Source organism: Eurosta solidaginis, chromosome 4 (genome assembly GCF_040869045.1).
Source record: "Eurosta solidaginis isolate ZX-2024a chromosome 4, ASM4086904v1, whole genome shotgun sequence".
Classification (NCBI taxonomy): domain Eukaryota; kingdom Metazoa; phylum Arthropoda; class Insecta; order Diptera; family Tephritidae; genus Eurosta; species Eurosta solidaginis.
Genome location: NC_090322.1, coordinates 172295788 through 172310560, shown reverse-complemented (window position 1 = coordinate 172310560; position 14773 = coordinate 172295788). Strand labels below are relative to the sequence as shown.

Sequence of the window (14773 nt, the reverse complement as noted above, 5' to 3'; positions counted from 1 at the left end):
GTTTTGTAGCTAGTTATTTAACCACTACCGCGAGTCTTCCATAATTTCCGCTAGATGGGTCTCCTAAACATTATCTAAGTGATGATAAGCTTTTTTTTTACCAGCTGATGTAGATGTATGTACATAAAAAACACGGCTATTATTAGCTTAGTCTTCAAAGGTGGGTTTGCTTTTAATGGGCTCCTGTTTCGTTTCCGGGTTGTTGTTGTTATTGTTGTAGCAATAAGGTTACTCTCCGAAGGCTTTGGGGAGTGTTATCGACGTGATGATCCTTTGCCGGATACAGATCCGCTACGCTCCGGTAACACAGCACCATTAAGGTGCTGGCTCGACCATCTCGTTTCCGGGTCATTTGCGGTTATTTTGCGGATAGTAGTTCCCATAAATTGTAGACTTTATACAGTCCTGTGTAACGGTCTTTACTCACTTTGTATGTTAAAACTTTGTTAATTTGTTGATTTTTGAAATATATAAAAAGAGATCAAATAGGCGTTACAAAATATGTTAATAAAAATTTGTAAAACGAAAATTATTCTACAAGATTTCTCGACTTAAGAAGTTCAGTTAAATAAAATATTTGTTAATAAAATAAAATATTTATTAAAGAAAATAATAAAATTGGTGACTATTCCAATATCCTGTCCTGTAGTGACATCATATCTGGCCATGCCAGCATTTACTGACAAATTAAATCAAATTGATTTTACCGCAGCGACACTTTCACTACACCTTTTTTAGTTTTAATTCAGAAACTTGCAGTTGATGTTCAGAAAATTACAATTGTAGTTTGAAATTTATATTTGTAGTTCAAAAATTAAAATTCTGAACTTCAATTTTAATTTTCTGACATTCAGTTGCAACTTTCTGCACTAAACCTCTTTTTATCAGAATATCAGAACAACACGAATGGGATTATGATCTCTACTTCAAAGCTTAAGTCCATATATGGCTCTAAACTTAGCATCAATGTGATCTCCTAAGGTATAAGGCTGCCGAACCATTGCGTCGTCTATCAGGCAGAACTAACAGTCATAAGAATCAGACCTCCGTTGCAATTTACTCCGACAAAGAAGCTGCGATACATGCTCTTCATGACAGTAACAGTTTATCATAGGTGGCAATAGGTTGCAGAGTAGCTAAACGGGATGTATATACATCTTTATTTACTGGTGAAGCCAATGTCGAGTGAACAATGTAAAGTGTCCCGACAAGCATGGGCCGGCATAAATGAGAACCGAACTAGGTTCCTTATGAATCTTACTCATCTCTCATTTGGCCCATCGATTAGGATATTAACGAGACATGAAAATCCCAGCGAAGGGCTTTTGTCGAGGTGTTAGCTGCCGTCCTAATAAAGAGTGGGTATCTGCATTGTTTTGCTCGAAGAACAGTCATTTACAAAGGCATCAAATTCGCGTATAAGGTATTCAAATTTGAACTTTTGTTTTGGAAAATTGGAAAGACCATATCCAAATTAATGCAGAATACTTATTTTTAATAAAAAATCCCGAGTCGCTCCGGTACATAGAACCGACTGCCTTGGGAAGCGGGCAATAGTAGTGTTATTGTACTTTAATAAAGGCCATTTTACATTATTGAAAAGAGGAGTTATTTATTCAACAGTATAGTGATTCGAACTTAGCAGAAGGTTGCAAATACGAGGATTTGCAGTAAATTCGTTACAATATGGTTATGGCTTTAGCGTTATGGTATGACACCATTCATTGATTACATTGATTTTCACCTGTTTTATCTGGTTATGGATAAGTCACCATTAATTGGCCCTTTAGTTTTTCACGACGCATATATGAAAGTGTTCTTGTAGAGGTTGTAAAAATTGTAGTAGAGCCAAACAGCTTGCAGCAACTCTGATATTTTACGTTCATCGCAGACGAAGCTGAAAATTTTCATTTATTTCAAGTGTCTCTGTAAAAGTTATGAAAAAAGGATATAATTTGAGAATTAATAGCCCCCGAAATAAAAAAAAAATAAAGTGCAGTTATATATTCATTGTAACTAATTTATAAAGGTTTTGAGGGACTTCAATTATCCATCAATTATACATTGGCCATTTTGTATGTACACCAAAAAACTAGCGTGTTTCCACAACTAATATATATTCATCTACACCGGTAGATTGAGCGTACTGAAGGTATTATTAGCAAGTGAGTAAAGTTTTTGTGTTATATTTTTGGTTAAAAAATGAATATCATTGCGGGAGAACCAGTGCCGCCGGGCTTTGAAGATGAAGTTAATCGGGAGCCGGAAATACAAAAGACAATCGATGTATACAAGGGGAATCCACTAGTCGGTCTCGAGTATACAATTGAATTGCACGAAGATGACCGCCGTGAACCTGGTTACATCTGTGTGCTGTGCGACAAGCGTGGCGATCCTCGTACTATTATGCAACATTGGACATCGTATAATCATCGCATGAAGTACTTGGAGAAGCATTTTCCAACTGCAGTTCGTGAATTTAATGCAGTAAAGTACAAGCCAAATTCACATCAAATACTTTTAAGCGTTGTACATAAATTGGCAAAAGCCATTGAAGACCATCATGGCCGTTTGAAGTTGTCGGTGGTAAATAGTGATGATTTTCGTCGGGCGAAAGCAAAATATGTTGGAGAAATTAATAATAAATTTCATCATGATGAACTTAATGGCCCATCATTTATAGATGCTATTGATCGTTCGTTATGGGAACCAAATCCACCTCCGAAACCTATGGAGCAAACATTGCAAATAACTATAAAAGCACCGAAGCGTTTAGTAAATGAAGAGGCGGCATCGAAAACAACTAAACGCGATGATTTGGATGAAATATCAAGTGATTCCGATGGTGAATCAAATGCTAAAAAACAAAAGAAAAGAGATCAATCTCCAGCTTATCGCGTTTTGCCCAGAGTGCGACGCTCTCCTCCATTCGAAGAGGAACGTAGCGAAGGAGGTAAAGATGCTGAAAAGAAATTGCCAACACCGAGAGAGTTGTCATTACAGGCTTCCCATATAGCACAGGAAAAGTATAAATGGGAAAAATACAGATGTATGCTTGAAATACAATTTAAGCAAATGGAAAAAATACAACAAGATTATGATAAGAATCCAGAAAAGCATCCTTTATATCCAGAAGAGTGGAAAAAATTCTGGAATAGACGATATAAAGAACTGCAACTTGAAAAGAAAGTGGATCCCAATAAGTATGATTACAAACCTGAATGGATCACATTTTGGACTAAGCGTATGAAGGATTTATTTAATGCCGAAGTAGAAAAGAAGAAAAAAGAAATTAAAGTAAAACTTGGACTACCAGAAGATGCAGAAGAAAAAATTGAACAAATTAAAGAGAAATATAAGCTACCAACTGGACGTAATGCCACAGCTATTACATCGGGTGGACATATTTTAGGACCTAAAATTACAGAACGTTCCAATGATCATGGACCAAAACGCTCTAAAAATGGTATTGATGTTATAAACATCAGCGATGATGAAACTCCACCGCTACGCCGTCGACCAAGACGATCACGTACACGATCACGGACCCGGTCTCCTCTACCAACTCGTTCACGTGCGCGTCGAACACGTTCCAAATCACCGCGTCGTAATTCGCGTGGTCGTGAGCGCGAGCGTGATCGTGAACGTGAACGTGAGCGGGAACGCGAACGCGAACGCGAACGTGACTATAGAAGATCACGGGACCGTTCTCCCTCATTATCAAAAAGTCCAATATCCGATTATGATGACTACGCATTACATTCTCACTCCCACTCACGTCATCGCCATGCCACCCGTAGTACATATCCCGTACCAGCTGAAAGCGATTACTACAGTTCATCATATGCGGGACGTTCTACTAGTAGACATGCTCCTATAGCATCAACAACACTATATGATGCACCAACACGTTATCGTGTACTTGATTCACACAAATATCCCAGATATGAACGTTCACCATCACCAGCACCAAATTCCAAATCGGCAACAATTGTAGAGGAACCCGAACCAGAAGATGATGGCCCATTAACTGTTGTGGCAGTTTTACGTTTACTAACAGCGCTTGAAGAGCATTTAGGTAGTCTTGGACCAAAGGTGGTCGATTTATTGGGCAAAGCGTTGGCATTGGAGAAGGTCAAAGCAAACTCAGCCGATGATTTATTATTAAATGATGATCACGTTGTATTCTTCGAAACAATTAAAGAGAAATTGAAAGGCATCTTAATAGCTGAAGTGCTTGATGATACACAAAAAAAACGTGCGGTTAAGAGAGCTATAAAAAATATTGCCGCAGCCATTCATCAGGTCACCAGCAAAGGTAGGTATTATCCACATCGCAAAATCGTAAGTAAAATCAATGCAATATTTTATGTTACAGGTTTTAGTTTGTAAGCGTAGTCGTAAGTGCAAGGAATGAAACGAAAAAACCGATAAAAACCCTCATTCTCAATAAAGTCAAAACACAGCCGTAATTTTGAGCTATGCAAAAAAAAAAAATTAACAGGTTAAGTCTGTTAGTGGGATAGGAAACTGACTTGGTGATACTCAATTTTCTTCTACGAAAATATTGTCAATGTGTTGGTTGTAATTTGAGTTTGCCTTCTCCTTTTTACAATCCCTACTCCAGTGAAATGAAAAAAAAAAACAATGTCAGCTGATGAGATTTTATCTTCCGTTTTGCGGCGTGCTCAATTTCATTCTTACCTACAAATAAGCAAGGCGCATTCAGTCCCAGGTGTTGTTATCCCAACAGCTGACTGCTTCTTCTTGATTATTTTCCATACAAAGTCTTTTACAACAAAATGGCAGTTAATCGAAATCTATGAAAATTTTCTTTTGACTTGACATTCTTCTGCACGGCGACGTGGTTGAATTCGTTTTGCCACCACCTGGAATAGATTCGCCTAGCAAATAGGCGTGACTGGACTTACATATCTCGAGGTCAATACGCGTCTTTTGACACCTCTCGATATTTTTAGTAGCGTTTTACCATAAAAAATTACCCTGGGGGGTCCAACACCGGTTTGGAGACCAAAGCTATATCCGCGCAAATCACTTATGTTAAATTTTTTTTTTTTTGTGGGTACCACAACCAATTATCTCCGGACAGATTTAATTTTTCTTTTCCGCCTTCGGATTATTGTTGTCGAGGTCAATACGCGTCTTTTGACACCTCCCTAGATATTTTTTGACGCGTATTAGCAGTCGACCCCTCAACTAGACTTTTACCTTAGGCCGAGTTTCTTTTCCGTTTTATGGCGCGCTCATTTTAATTTGTCTCTACAAATTGGCGTGACGGGACTTACATATTTTCCGTCGAATCCGAACGGCATCTGAAAGGCAGAGGAGTTTTCACTGATAAGCTTTTCAAGGCAGAATTACATTCGAAGTGTCTGCCAAATTACTGCCGAAGGGGCGATCTCGCTTAGAATCTTTTTTCCTAATTGAAAAAATTTGTTAAGACGGGTGATGTTGCTTTGCCCTGGACACTCAGGATCTTCGGTGTGGTAGGTGAGCATGCTACAACCACACCATGGCGCCGTTATTAAAGTTAAAGGCTGCGCTGCCATTGCGCCCCGGAAGTCTGGCCAGTATTGCAGCGTACCGGCAAAGGACTGCCCGACTTCGGAAGCGATATATTTGACCACTCACAATTCTGCCTACATATGTGTTTTCCAAAACATTTTTGAAGTTCCAGGTACCTCTTAATGTAAGGCAAAGCATGTATTGAGAAGACAGACGAGTTACATCCGTAGATAGACGTGATCCAGGGTGATATTCCACTCAGCAGTCGATGTATAGATCGAGCGGCTTGCTGTAAAGTGATAGCTCTCTAACCTAGTGCTGTTTGTACAGTGAACGATTAAACTACGTACGCTAGCGGTAATTAGACTTATTGAAACCGGGACATTTTAAGGTTTAAATGGGAAAGCGGGACAAATGGTGTAAAAACGGGATATGTCTTGCGTTCCGGCATTTCTGGTATTCCTGCAATTGAGTTGTTGTTGTAGCGAAAGGTTGCTCCCCGAAGGCTTTGGGGAGTGATATCGATGTGATGGTCCTTTGCCGTATACAGATCCGGCACGCTCCGGAAACACAGCACCATTAAGGTGCTAGCCCATTTATATGGCCACATTAAACCTTCAGGCCATACCTCCCTCCCCACCACCAAGTTCCATGAGGAGCTTGGGGTCGCCAGAGCCTCGCCTGTTAGTGAAACAGGATTCGCCGCGGATAGGTGAGGTTGTCATTTGGGTTTGGAGAAGCTATATATTGCGCTAGCAACCTGAAGGGTTGCGCTACACAGCCCCTTGAATCTGGTATTTTAGTCGCCTCTTACGACAGGCATGTTGTTGTTGTTGTAGCGATTAGGTTACTCCCCGAAGGCTTTGGGGAGTGTTATCGATGTGATGGTCCTATGTCGGATACAGATCCGATACGCTCCGGTAACACAGCACCATTAAGGTGCTGGCCCGACCATCTCGGGAACGATTTATATGGCCACATTGAACCTTCAGGCCATCCCTCCCTCCCCACCCCCAAGTTCCATGAGGAGCTTGGGGTCGCCAGAGCCTCGTCTGTTAGTGAAACGGGATTCTCCGCTCGAAGGTGAGGTTGACAATTGGGTTGGAGAAGCTATATATTGCGCTACACAACCCCTTGAATCCCTTACGACAGGCATACCTACCGCGGGTATATTCTGACCTCCTAACCCGCTGGGGGACCTGCAATTGAGTAATCTGAATAGGTTTCATTCCTTGCATGGCGGAACCATACAACGTGGTATCACGGTGACATACCTACAAACGTAAATAAAAGTTCCATCTTTGTTTTTGTGAATCGGAAAAAAAAATGTCTAAAGTGTACTGCGCCGGAAGTCATCTGTTACTGGTTCCGCCATGATTCCTTGCAAAAAAGTTATTTTCATTAAACGTTTAATCACAAATTAGTGGATAAGTGAACTAAATTGAGTTTTCGACGTACTTAATCGTTATACCTAAACAATAATTTCAGCTGACCATAAGAAAACATAAATGTACTAAATGTTTTAATTTTTTTTCGAATTTAGTATAAGTTAATTTTAATTGACCGTATTCCTTGGATATTATATACAGTTGGATATTAAAGAAGAAGTGCATATTTTTCGACTAAAAAATTCGAAACAATTGATTGGAAACCGCGATTTCTCATTCACAGTTCGTTATTCGTTAAAAAAATAATGTATTTTCCTGATTTAAGTAAAATAACAACAGCAGAATGTTGTTAGTCTTAAGCGCACGTAATGAGTAACGTAACTTAGCATAGACTTTACTTGACTTGAGAACTGTCACTTGCGGTTAAGTTTAATGAACACTTCCCACGGCAGCCGGTTTTATGTACAGGAGCAACTCGCGATTTTTTTCCGGACTAAGGGCGGCAATTTCATTGTAACCCCATTTAATTTATTGCGTCGTCCGTCCCACAAGTTGTCATCCTCGGAGCAGCTCCTTGCAGTTGGACTGCTCCATACCCTCCTGCTCCGGGAAGGCATTGAATCTAACCCCGGTCCCAGGCTGTGGGTGTGCTGCATATGTCGGAAAAGGATTTACCTCAGACGGCCATACTCTTGCCAGATGGTTATACCGTTCGGGCTGTTCTTGGTTAGAACCCAACCAAATCTTTATGGCTCCCTGCTGCTCGCGTCCAAGGAGATGATTGGTGTCATGTGGGAACACGTTGCAAGCAGGGCATACATTTTGTATATCGGGGTTGATTCTGGATAGGTAAGAGTTTAACCTGTTACAGTACACAGATTCAAGTTGAGTTAGAGCGATGCGCGTTTCCCAAGTGAGGGTGCGTTCCTCTTCTTCCAGTTCTGGGTATTTCTCTTTAAGAACTGGATTCGCCGGGCAATACTGTGTTCTCAGGTGCCGTATTTCCTCATAATGCTTACGGAGATGGCCCCTTAAGCCCCTGGGAGATGTGTCCTCAACAATCGGATGTCTATTGGGATGCCCAGGTTCCTGGGTATTCAATAGAAACTGTTTGTTCAGCATTTCATTTCTCTCCCTAATTGGGAGTAGTCTCGCCTCATTGTGTAGGTAGTGTTCTGGGGGCATAAGAAGACAGCCCGTAGCGGTTCAGAGGGCGTTGTTTTGGCAGACCTGTATTTTCTTCCAGTGGGTAACCTTTAGGCTTGGCGACTATATCGGGGACGCGTAGCATGCAATCGGCCGGCCAATTGCTTTGTAGGTGGTAATGACCGTTTCTTTTTCTTTATCCCAAGTGCTGCCGGCTAGAGTTTTGAGAATTTTATTGCGGCTCTGTATTTTAGGTACAATTTTTAATTTTTAATTTATTTATTATTACGGCTGTTTAGGCCTAAAACTTAAACTACTAAGTATAATTCATTATTACAATCACTTATTTCTATTGAATATGCTGTTGGGATGCCATGTGATTCCGATCAGCATACTTACTAGCGTGGCAAGCGGACGAGTCTGGGAGCCACTCATTTAAGGGAGGTTGGAAAGGACGCGTTTCCAATCACCCAGTGCTCCCAGCTTAAGGCAACATAATTTGCAACTTATATATTTCAATTATATTTGTATTTTAAGCTGTCGGAATGTATTAGTCCCCGAACGGAAGATTCCGATCAGCACAGCTCAACATATAATTGGAGGTTGAGAAGGACGTGTTTCCAAACCCCTCTGCTCCAACTTTTGTTTGGCTTTATTTTCGTTACACATCATATAATTTTATTGTTATATTAATGCTGTCGGAATGCGAGTGATTCCGAGCAGCAACAGTAAATATCGGCTGAAAATACCGAATTCCAGCGAATTTAGTTGTTGGAACTGTCTGGAGTTACAGGTGGCGCCCGATTCTCTTTTCCTTAGGGCCGGATGCATTGTATTTTGCTGCTTCCGATATTACCATTCCCTTTTCGCGCTCCAGTATCGGATATATTACGTAAAAAATAAAAGGAGAAACACTTTATCTTATTGGAAGGGTTTTACAATGCTCCAATTGCGGTTGCATGCTCTCCAAAATGTAGATTCTGGTCGAACGTCATACCCAAAATTTTTGGGTGTAAGACAGTCGGTAGCGTAATGCCATCTACGTGAATGTCCAAAATGATCAACATTTGGGACGTCCATGTTGTAAATAAGGTCGCCGATGATTTTGTGTGTGACAATGTCAGGTTTCGCGAGGCGGAAAAACTGGAGAGATCGGAGAGATAACTGTTTATTTTATTGCAAAGCTCATCGTTGTGTGGGCCCAGGCCTGTGACCATTATTGTGCAGTCGTCGGCGTAGGAAATGATAGTGACTTTCTGGTGGGGAAGTTAAACAAAAGCGGGGATAGGACAACACCCGGTGATACCCCTTGTTTAATTCGTCCACCTTTTGAGACTTGGATGAGGGAGGGGACCCTTCCAAGCCTTGCAGTAACGTGCCATGGTTTATTTATAGTCTACAAATTTAACAATTAATCAGACTAAATATAGTTACGGATTACAGATAAATTACAGAAAATTATAATTATAAATTAAACAAAATTATATTATAAAATATGTATATACGAGCCGTACCCGTGCGCATCTTGCGCAACCAATCTAAAAGTCTCTTATCATATATCAACAGAAATCAGCTTGCGCTGCAATCTGGCGTATGAGAGCAACTACCGGTAATGCAGTGCAAAAATTCACAATAGTGCCATAGTACAAATAGATTTATTTGTGTGCTCATAATCGTTTATTTTTAGCAAATTATTTTAATAAAATATAGCTAAACAAAAGCACTACGACCAAAATTGCCCAAAGCTCGCTGTTGGCGATCCCACCAATTGTTTAGCACAGCGTATTTATCGTAAAAAATAGCCGGAAGCTTTTAAATCTTTATTTAAGAAATTAAAGAAGAAAATTGTTTTATATTGAAGAGTTTGAAATAAAATACCTACTTACATTTGGTTTTTTCCCAACCGCTGTCTTTGCTTGCACTTATTAGAATAGTGATGAAACAATTCGAACAAGTTTACATTCTGACATGAGCGAGGGTTGCCAATAGAGACAAATAAAACCAAATGTATGCTTATATTACGTTAAATTTTTGTTTCGGGTTGTTGTTGTTGTTGTTGTAGCAGTGCTAGGCCCCACCTAACAGCCGCGACCGATCACAAATTGTCATCAATATCCTCTAACGGGAGTCCAAGGAAACTTGCACAGGGCTGGACCATAAGGAAAGGGGTGTTAGAGGCGTTGGTTCCACATTACAATTAAAGAGATGTTTGGTGTCTTGTGGGGACACATTGCAAGCGGGGCATACATTTTGTATGTCGGGGTTGATTCTGGATAGGTAAGAGTTTAACCTGTTACAGTATCCAGAACGAAGTTGAGCAAGAGTGACACGCGTTTCCCTGGGGAGTATGCGTTCCTCTTCCGCGAGTTTTGGATACTTTTCTTTGAGTACTGGATTCACCGGGCAATTCCCGGCATAAAGGTCCGACGCCTGTTTGTGGAGTTCACCAAGGACCTGCTGGTGTTTTTTCGCTTCATACGGCTGGGTTCTCAGGTGCCGTATTTCCTCAAAATGCTTACGGAGATGACTTCTTAAGCCCCTGTTGTTGTTGTTGTTGTTGTAGCAGTGCTTCGCCCCACCTAATAGACGCGACCGATCACAAACTGTCATCAATATCCTCTAACGGGAGTCCAAGGAAACTTGCTGTTTCAACAGGGGTGGACCATAGGGAAAGGGGTGTTAGAGGCGTTGGTTCCACATTACAATTATAGAGATGGTTGGTGTCATGTGGGGACACATTGCAAGCGGGACATACATTTTGTATGTCGGGGTTGATTCTGGATAGGTAAGAGTTTAACCTGTTACAGTATCCAGAACGAAGTTGAGCCAGAGTGACACGCGTTTCCCTGGGGAGTATGCGTTCCTCTTCCGCAAGTTTTGGATACTTTACTTTGCGTACTGGGTTCACCGGGCAATTCCCGGCATAAAGGTCCGACGCCTGTTTGTGGGGTTCACCAAGGACCTGCTTGTGTTTTTTCGCTTCATACGGCTGTGTTGTCAGATGCCGTATTTCCTCAAAATGCTTACGGAGATGACTCCTTAAGCCCCTAGGCGGTGCTGGCTCGTCAATCAGATGTCTGTTGGGATGCCCAGGTTTCTGGGTATTCAACAGGAACTGTTTGGTCAGCATCTCGTTTCTTTCCCTGATAGGGAGTATTCTCGCCTCATTATGTAGATGGTGTTCTGGGGACATAAGAAGACAGCCCGTGGCAATTCTGAGAGCAGTATTTTGGCAGGCCTGTAGCTTCTTCCAGTGGGTAATTTTTAGGCTTGGCGACCATATGGGTGACGCGTAGCACGTAATCGGCTGGCTAATTGCTTTGTATGTAGTCATGAGCGTTTCTTTATCTTTTCCCCAGGCACTGCCAGCAAGGGATTTGAGGATTTTGTTACGGCTCTAAATTCTCGGAACAATTCCGGCTGCGTGCTCACCAAAATGTAGATCCTGATCAAACGTCACACCCAAGATTTTGGGGTGTAGGACAGTCGGTAGCGTAGAGCCATCGACGTGGATGTTCAAAATGGTCGACATTTGGGACGTCCATGTTGTAAATAAGGTCGCGGAAGATTTAGTCGGTGATAATGCCAGGTTTCGCGAGGCGAAAAAACTGGAGAGATCAGGGAGGTAGCCGTTTATTTTATTGCATAGCTCATCGATCTGTGGGCCTGGGCCTGTGGCCATTACTGTGCAGTCATCGGCGTAGGAAACGATTGTGACTCCTTCCTGTGGTGAAGGTAGCTTAGATATGTAGAAATTAAACAGAAGTGGGGATAGGACACCACCCTGTGGCACCCCTTGTTTAATTCTCCTTGGCTTTGATGTTTCGTTTCTAAATAGCACCGATGCCTGCCGACCACCCAGATAATTTGCGGTCCACCTTTTAAGACATGGGGGAAGGGTAGACCCTTCCAGGTCTTGCAGTAACGAGCCATGGTTGACCGTATCAAAAGCTTTTGATAGGTCTAGCGCTACGAGTACTGTTCTATGGTGGGGGTTTTGATTTAAACCGCAATTTATCTGGGTGCTAATGGCATTTAGCGCGTAGGTAGTGCTATGGAGTTTTCTGAAGCCATGCTGATGGGAGACTAGTTGCAAATTTGCTTGGAAATAAGGGAGAAAAATGGCTTCGAGCGTCTTTGCTACTGGCGATAGGAGAGATATCGGACGATACGACTCTCCTATGTTAGCTGGTTTACCAGGCTTTAGTAGCGGGACCACCTTGGCCATTCTCCATTTCTCGGGTATGACAAAGGTGGAAAGAGACAGGTTGAAGACCTGCGCTAAATATTTGAAACCCTCTTTCCCTAGGCTTTTAAGCATCGGCATGGCTATGCCGTCTGGGCCCACAGCTTTGGATGGTTTAGCGCGACCAATGGCGTCCTCAACCTCTTTAGCGGTGATGGTGATTGGTGACGCGCTGAATTTGTGTTTATGTGCGTGTCTGTTGGCCCTCCGTCTAACTTTGTCGACGGTAGAATGCATTATATATTGTCGGCAGAAAGCGCTCGCGCATTTTTTCGCATCCGACAGCACTTTGTCGCCAAAGGCGATGGAAACTTGGTCTTTGTGCTTAGTCGGATTCGATAGGGACTTTACGGTGGACCAAAGTTTACCCACACCGGTAGAGAGGTTACAACCTCTTAGGTGCTCCTCCCATTTCGCCCGCTTGTGTTCATCCACAAGCAATCTGATGCGTTGGTTTATATCCCTTATTTGGGGGTCGCCTGGATCAAGCTACCTTATAAGGTCACGTTCTCTCGCTAAGTTTGCGGCCTCCGCCGGGAAGTGGGGCCGGATTTCGGGAATTCTCCCGGCGGGAATGAAACGTGCCGAGGCGGATTCAATGACCTTGCGGAAGGCACGCTCCCCTTGGCGGGCATCAGTCGGGATAGGGAGGGCAGCAAAGAGGTTGTCTGTAAAGGATTTATATTCTTCCCACTTTCCTTTTTTAAAGTTTATGAAAGTGCGTTTTTCGGTGACGATGAAGTCGGCGGTACGCTCGAGCGAAACAAGTATAGGCAGGTGGTCGGATGCCAATGATACCATCGGCTGCCAGTTGACGCAGTTTACGAGTTCTGCGCTCACGATTGAGATATCTGGCGAACTGTGACAGCTTCCTACCATACGTGTGGGGGCGTCTCCGTTTATTGTGCAGAACGTCGTTTCTTCTATTTGATCCGCCAACATCTCGCCCCTACTGTCCGCCCGCAAATTTGAATGCCATAGATCATGATGGGCATTGAAGTCGCCTAAAATAATGCGATTGTTTCCAGTGAGTAAGGCTCTGATATTAGGGCGGTATCCACCGGGGCAACAGGTGGCAGGGGGGATGTAGATGTTGATGATTTCTTGGTTTGCATCGCCTGACCGGACAGATAGGCCTTGACGTTCTAAGACGTTGTCCCTGCGGTCGATGTCAGGATCAAATATGTGATATTGCACAGAGTGGTGTATTATAAACGCGAGGCCGCCTCCATTTCCGCTCTCGCGATCTTTTCTGTGGACATTATACCCAGAGCAGGTCTGCAATGCAGATCGTGCTGTGAGTTTAGTCTCTTGAATCGCAGCGATGCGGATGTTGTGCCGCTTCACGAAATTGACTATCTCCGTAATCTTCCCAGTTAGTCCATTACAGTTTAACTGCAGAATTCTGAAGTGCATGAGGGGAGACGTCGCCACTCTGGGGGTAAGTGACGGGTGACTACGCCTGGGTTGAGGAAGGCCAGGACGCAATTGCTGTTGTGGCCCTGGGACTGGGCGTCCTTGGGCAAGCATTGGGGTACCCGGATGATTTGGGTTTGCGACCTGGCAACATGGCGCGATGAAACCCGTCGAGGGGTTGCCGTCGCGGAGACCAGAACATCTAGGAAAGTGGCACCACCCAAGGCAGGAGCTGCATTGGGCGGATGTCGCAAACATATATATTCTGTGCTGGAAAACGGTGCAAACGGAGGTAGGGACTAAGAGTCTGTTTCCCTGACCTACGCGATTGCTGCCGGAAAAGAGGGGGGGGGGGGGGAAGACGGGGGCAGGGGCTGTTGCTCAGCATTGCTTCCGACTCTACTACGAAGATTGTAGTTATGAGTGGTAGCAGCTGTTTGAGTTGTTGGCGCCGTAAGGCGCGAGCAGCAGCGGGTACTTGTTGTGGCTTGCTGAGCAGCGGGGCTGCTGGAAGGTAATGGGGGGGCGCTTAGACGCAGACTACGGGGCGCCCTTGGGCGTGAACAGCAAGGAGCCACAAAAGATTTATAAAAGTTACGTGGACGTCGGGTTTTGGGATCAAGCCCAGAACAACCTGTCCGATGCAACCATCCCTTACACGAGACATACTGAACAGAGTATGACCGTCCTAAAAAGATTCTTTTCCGGCAGATGCAGCAAAACCATTTCTCAGGACCGGGGTCAGGAGACGGACCCGGATTGGATTCGATACCTTCCCGGAGCAAGAGAATATGGAGCAGTCCTGCTGCAAGGAGCTGCTGGGAGGATGACAATTTGTGGGAGGGACGAAACAAATTAAATGGGGTTACACTGAAATGACAGTCCTTGGTCGGGAAAAATCCCGAGTCGCTCCGGTACATAGAACCGACTGCCTTGGGAAGCGCCTTAAGCCCCTAGGTGGTGCTGGCTCATCAATCAGATATCTGTTGGGATGCTCAGGTTTCTGGGTATTCAACAGGAACTGTTTGGTCAGCATCTCATTTCTCTCCCT

At 43.3% G+C, this 14773-nt stretch overlaps 1 protein-coding gene across 1 annotated transcript in view; it reads left to right on the top strand.

Moving 5' to 3' along the window:
- The first annotated feature begins 1862 nt into the window (after window positions 1-1862).
- Window positions 1863-14773, top strand: part of LOC137250636 (uncharacterized protein CG7065) — a 55493-nt gene continuing 42582 nt past the window's right edge. Inside the window, exon 1 of the mRNA XM_067783784.1 lies at window positions 1863-4318. Coding sequence (XP_067639885.1) covers window positions 2203-4318 — 2116 coding nt within the window. The 5' untranslated portion in view covers window positions 1863-2202. The remainder of the gene's footprint in view (window positions 4319-14773) is intronic.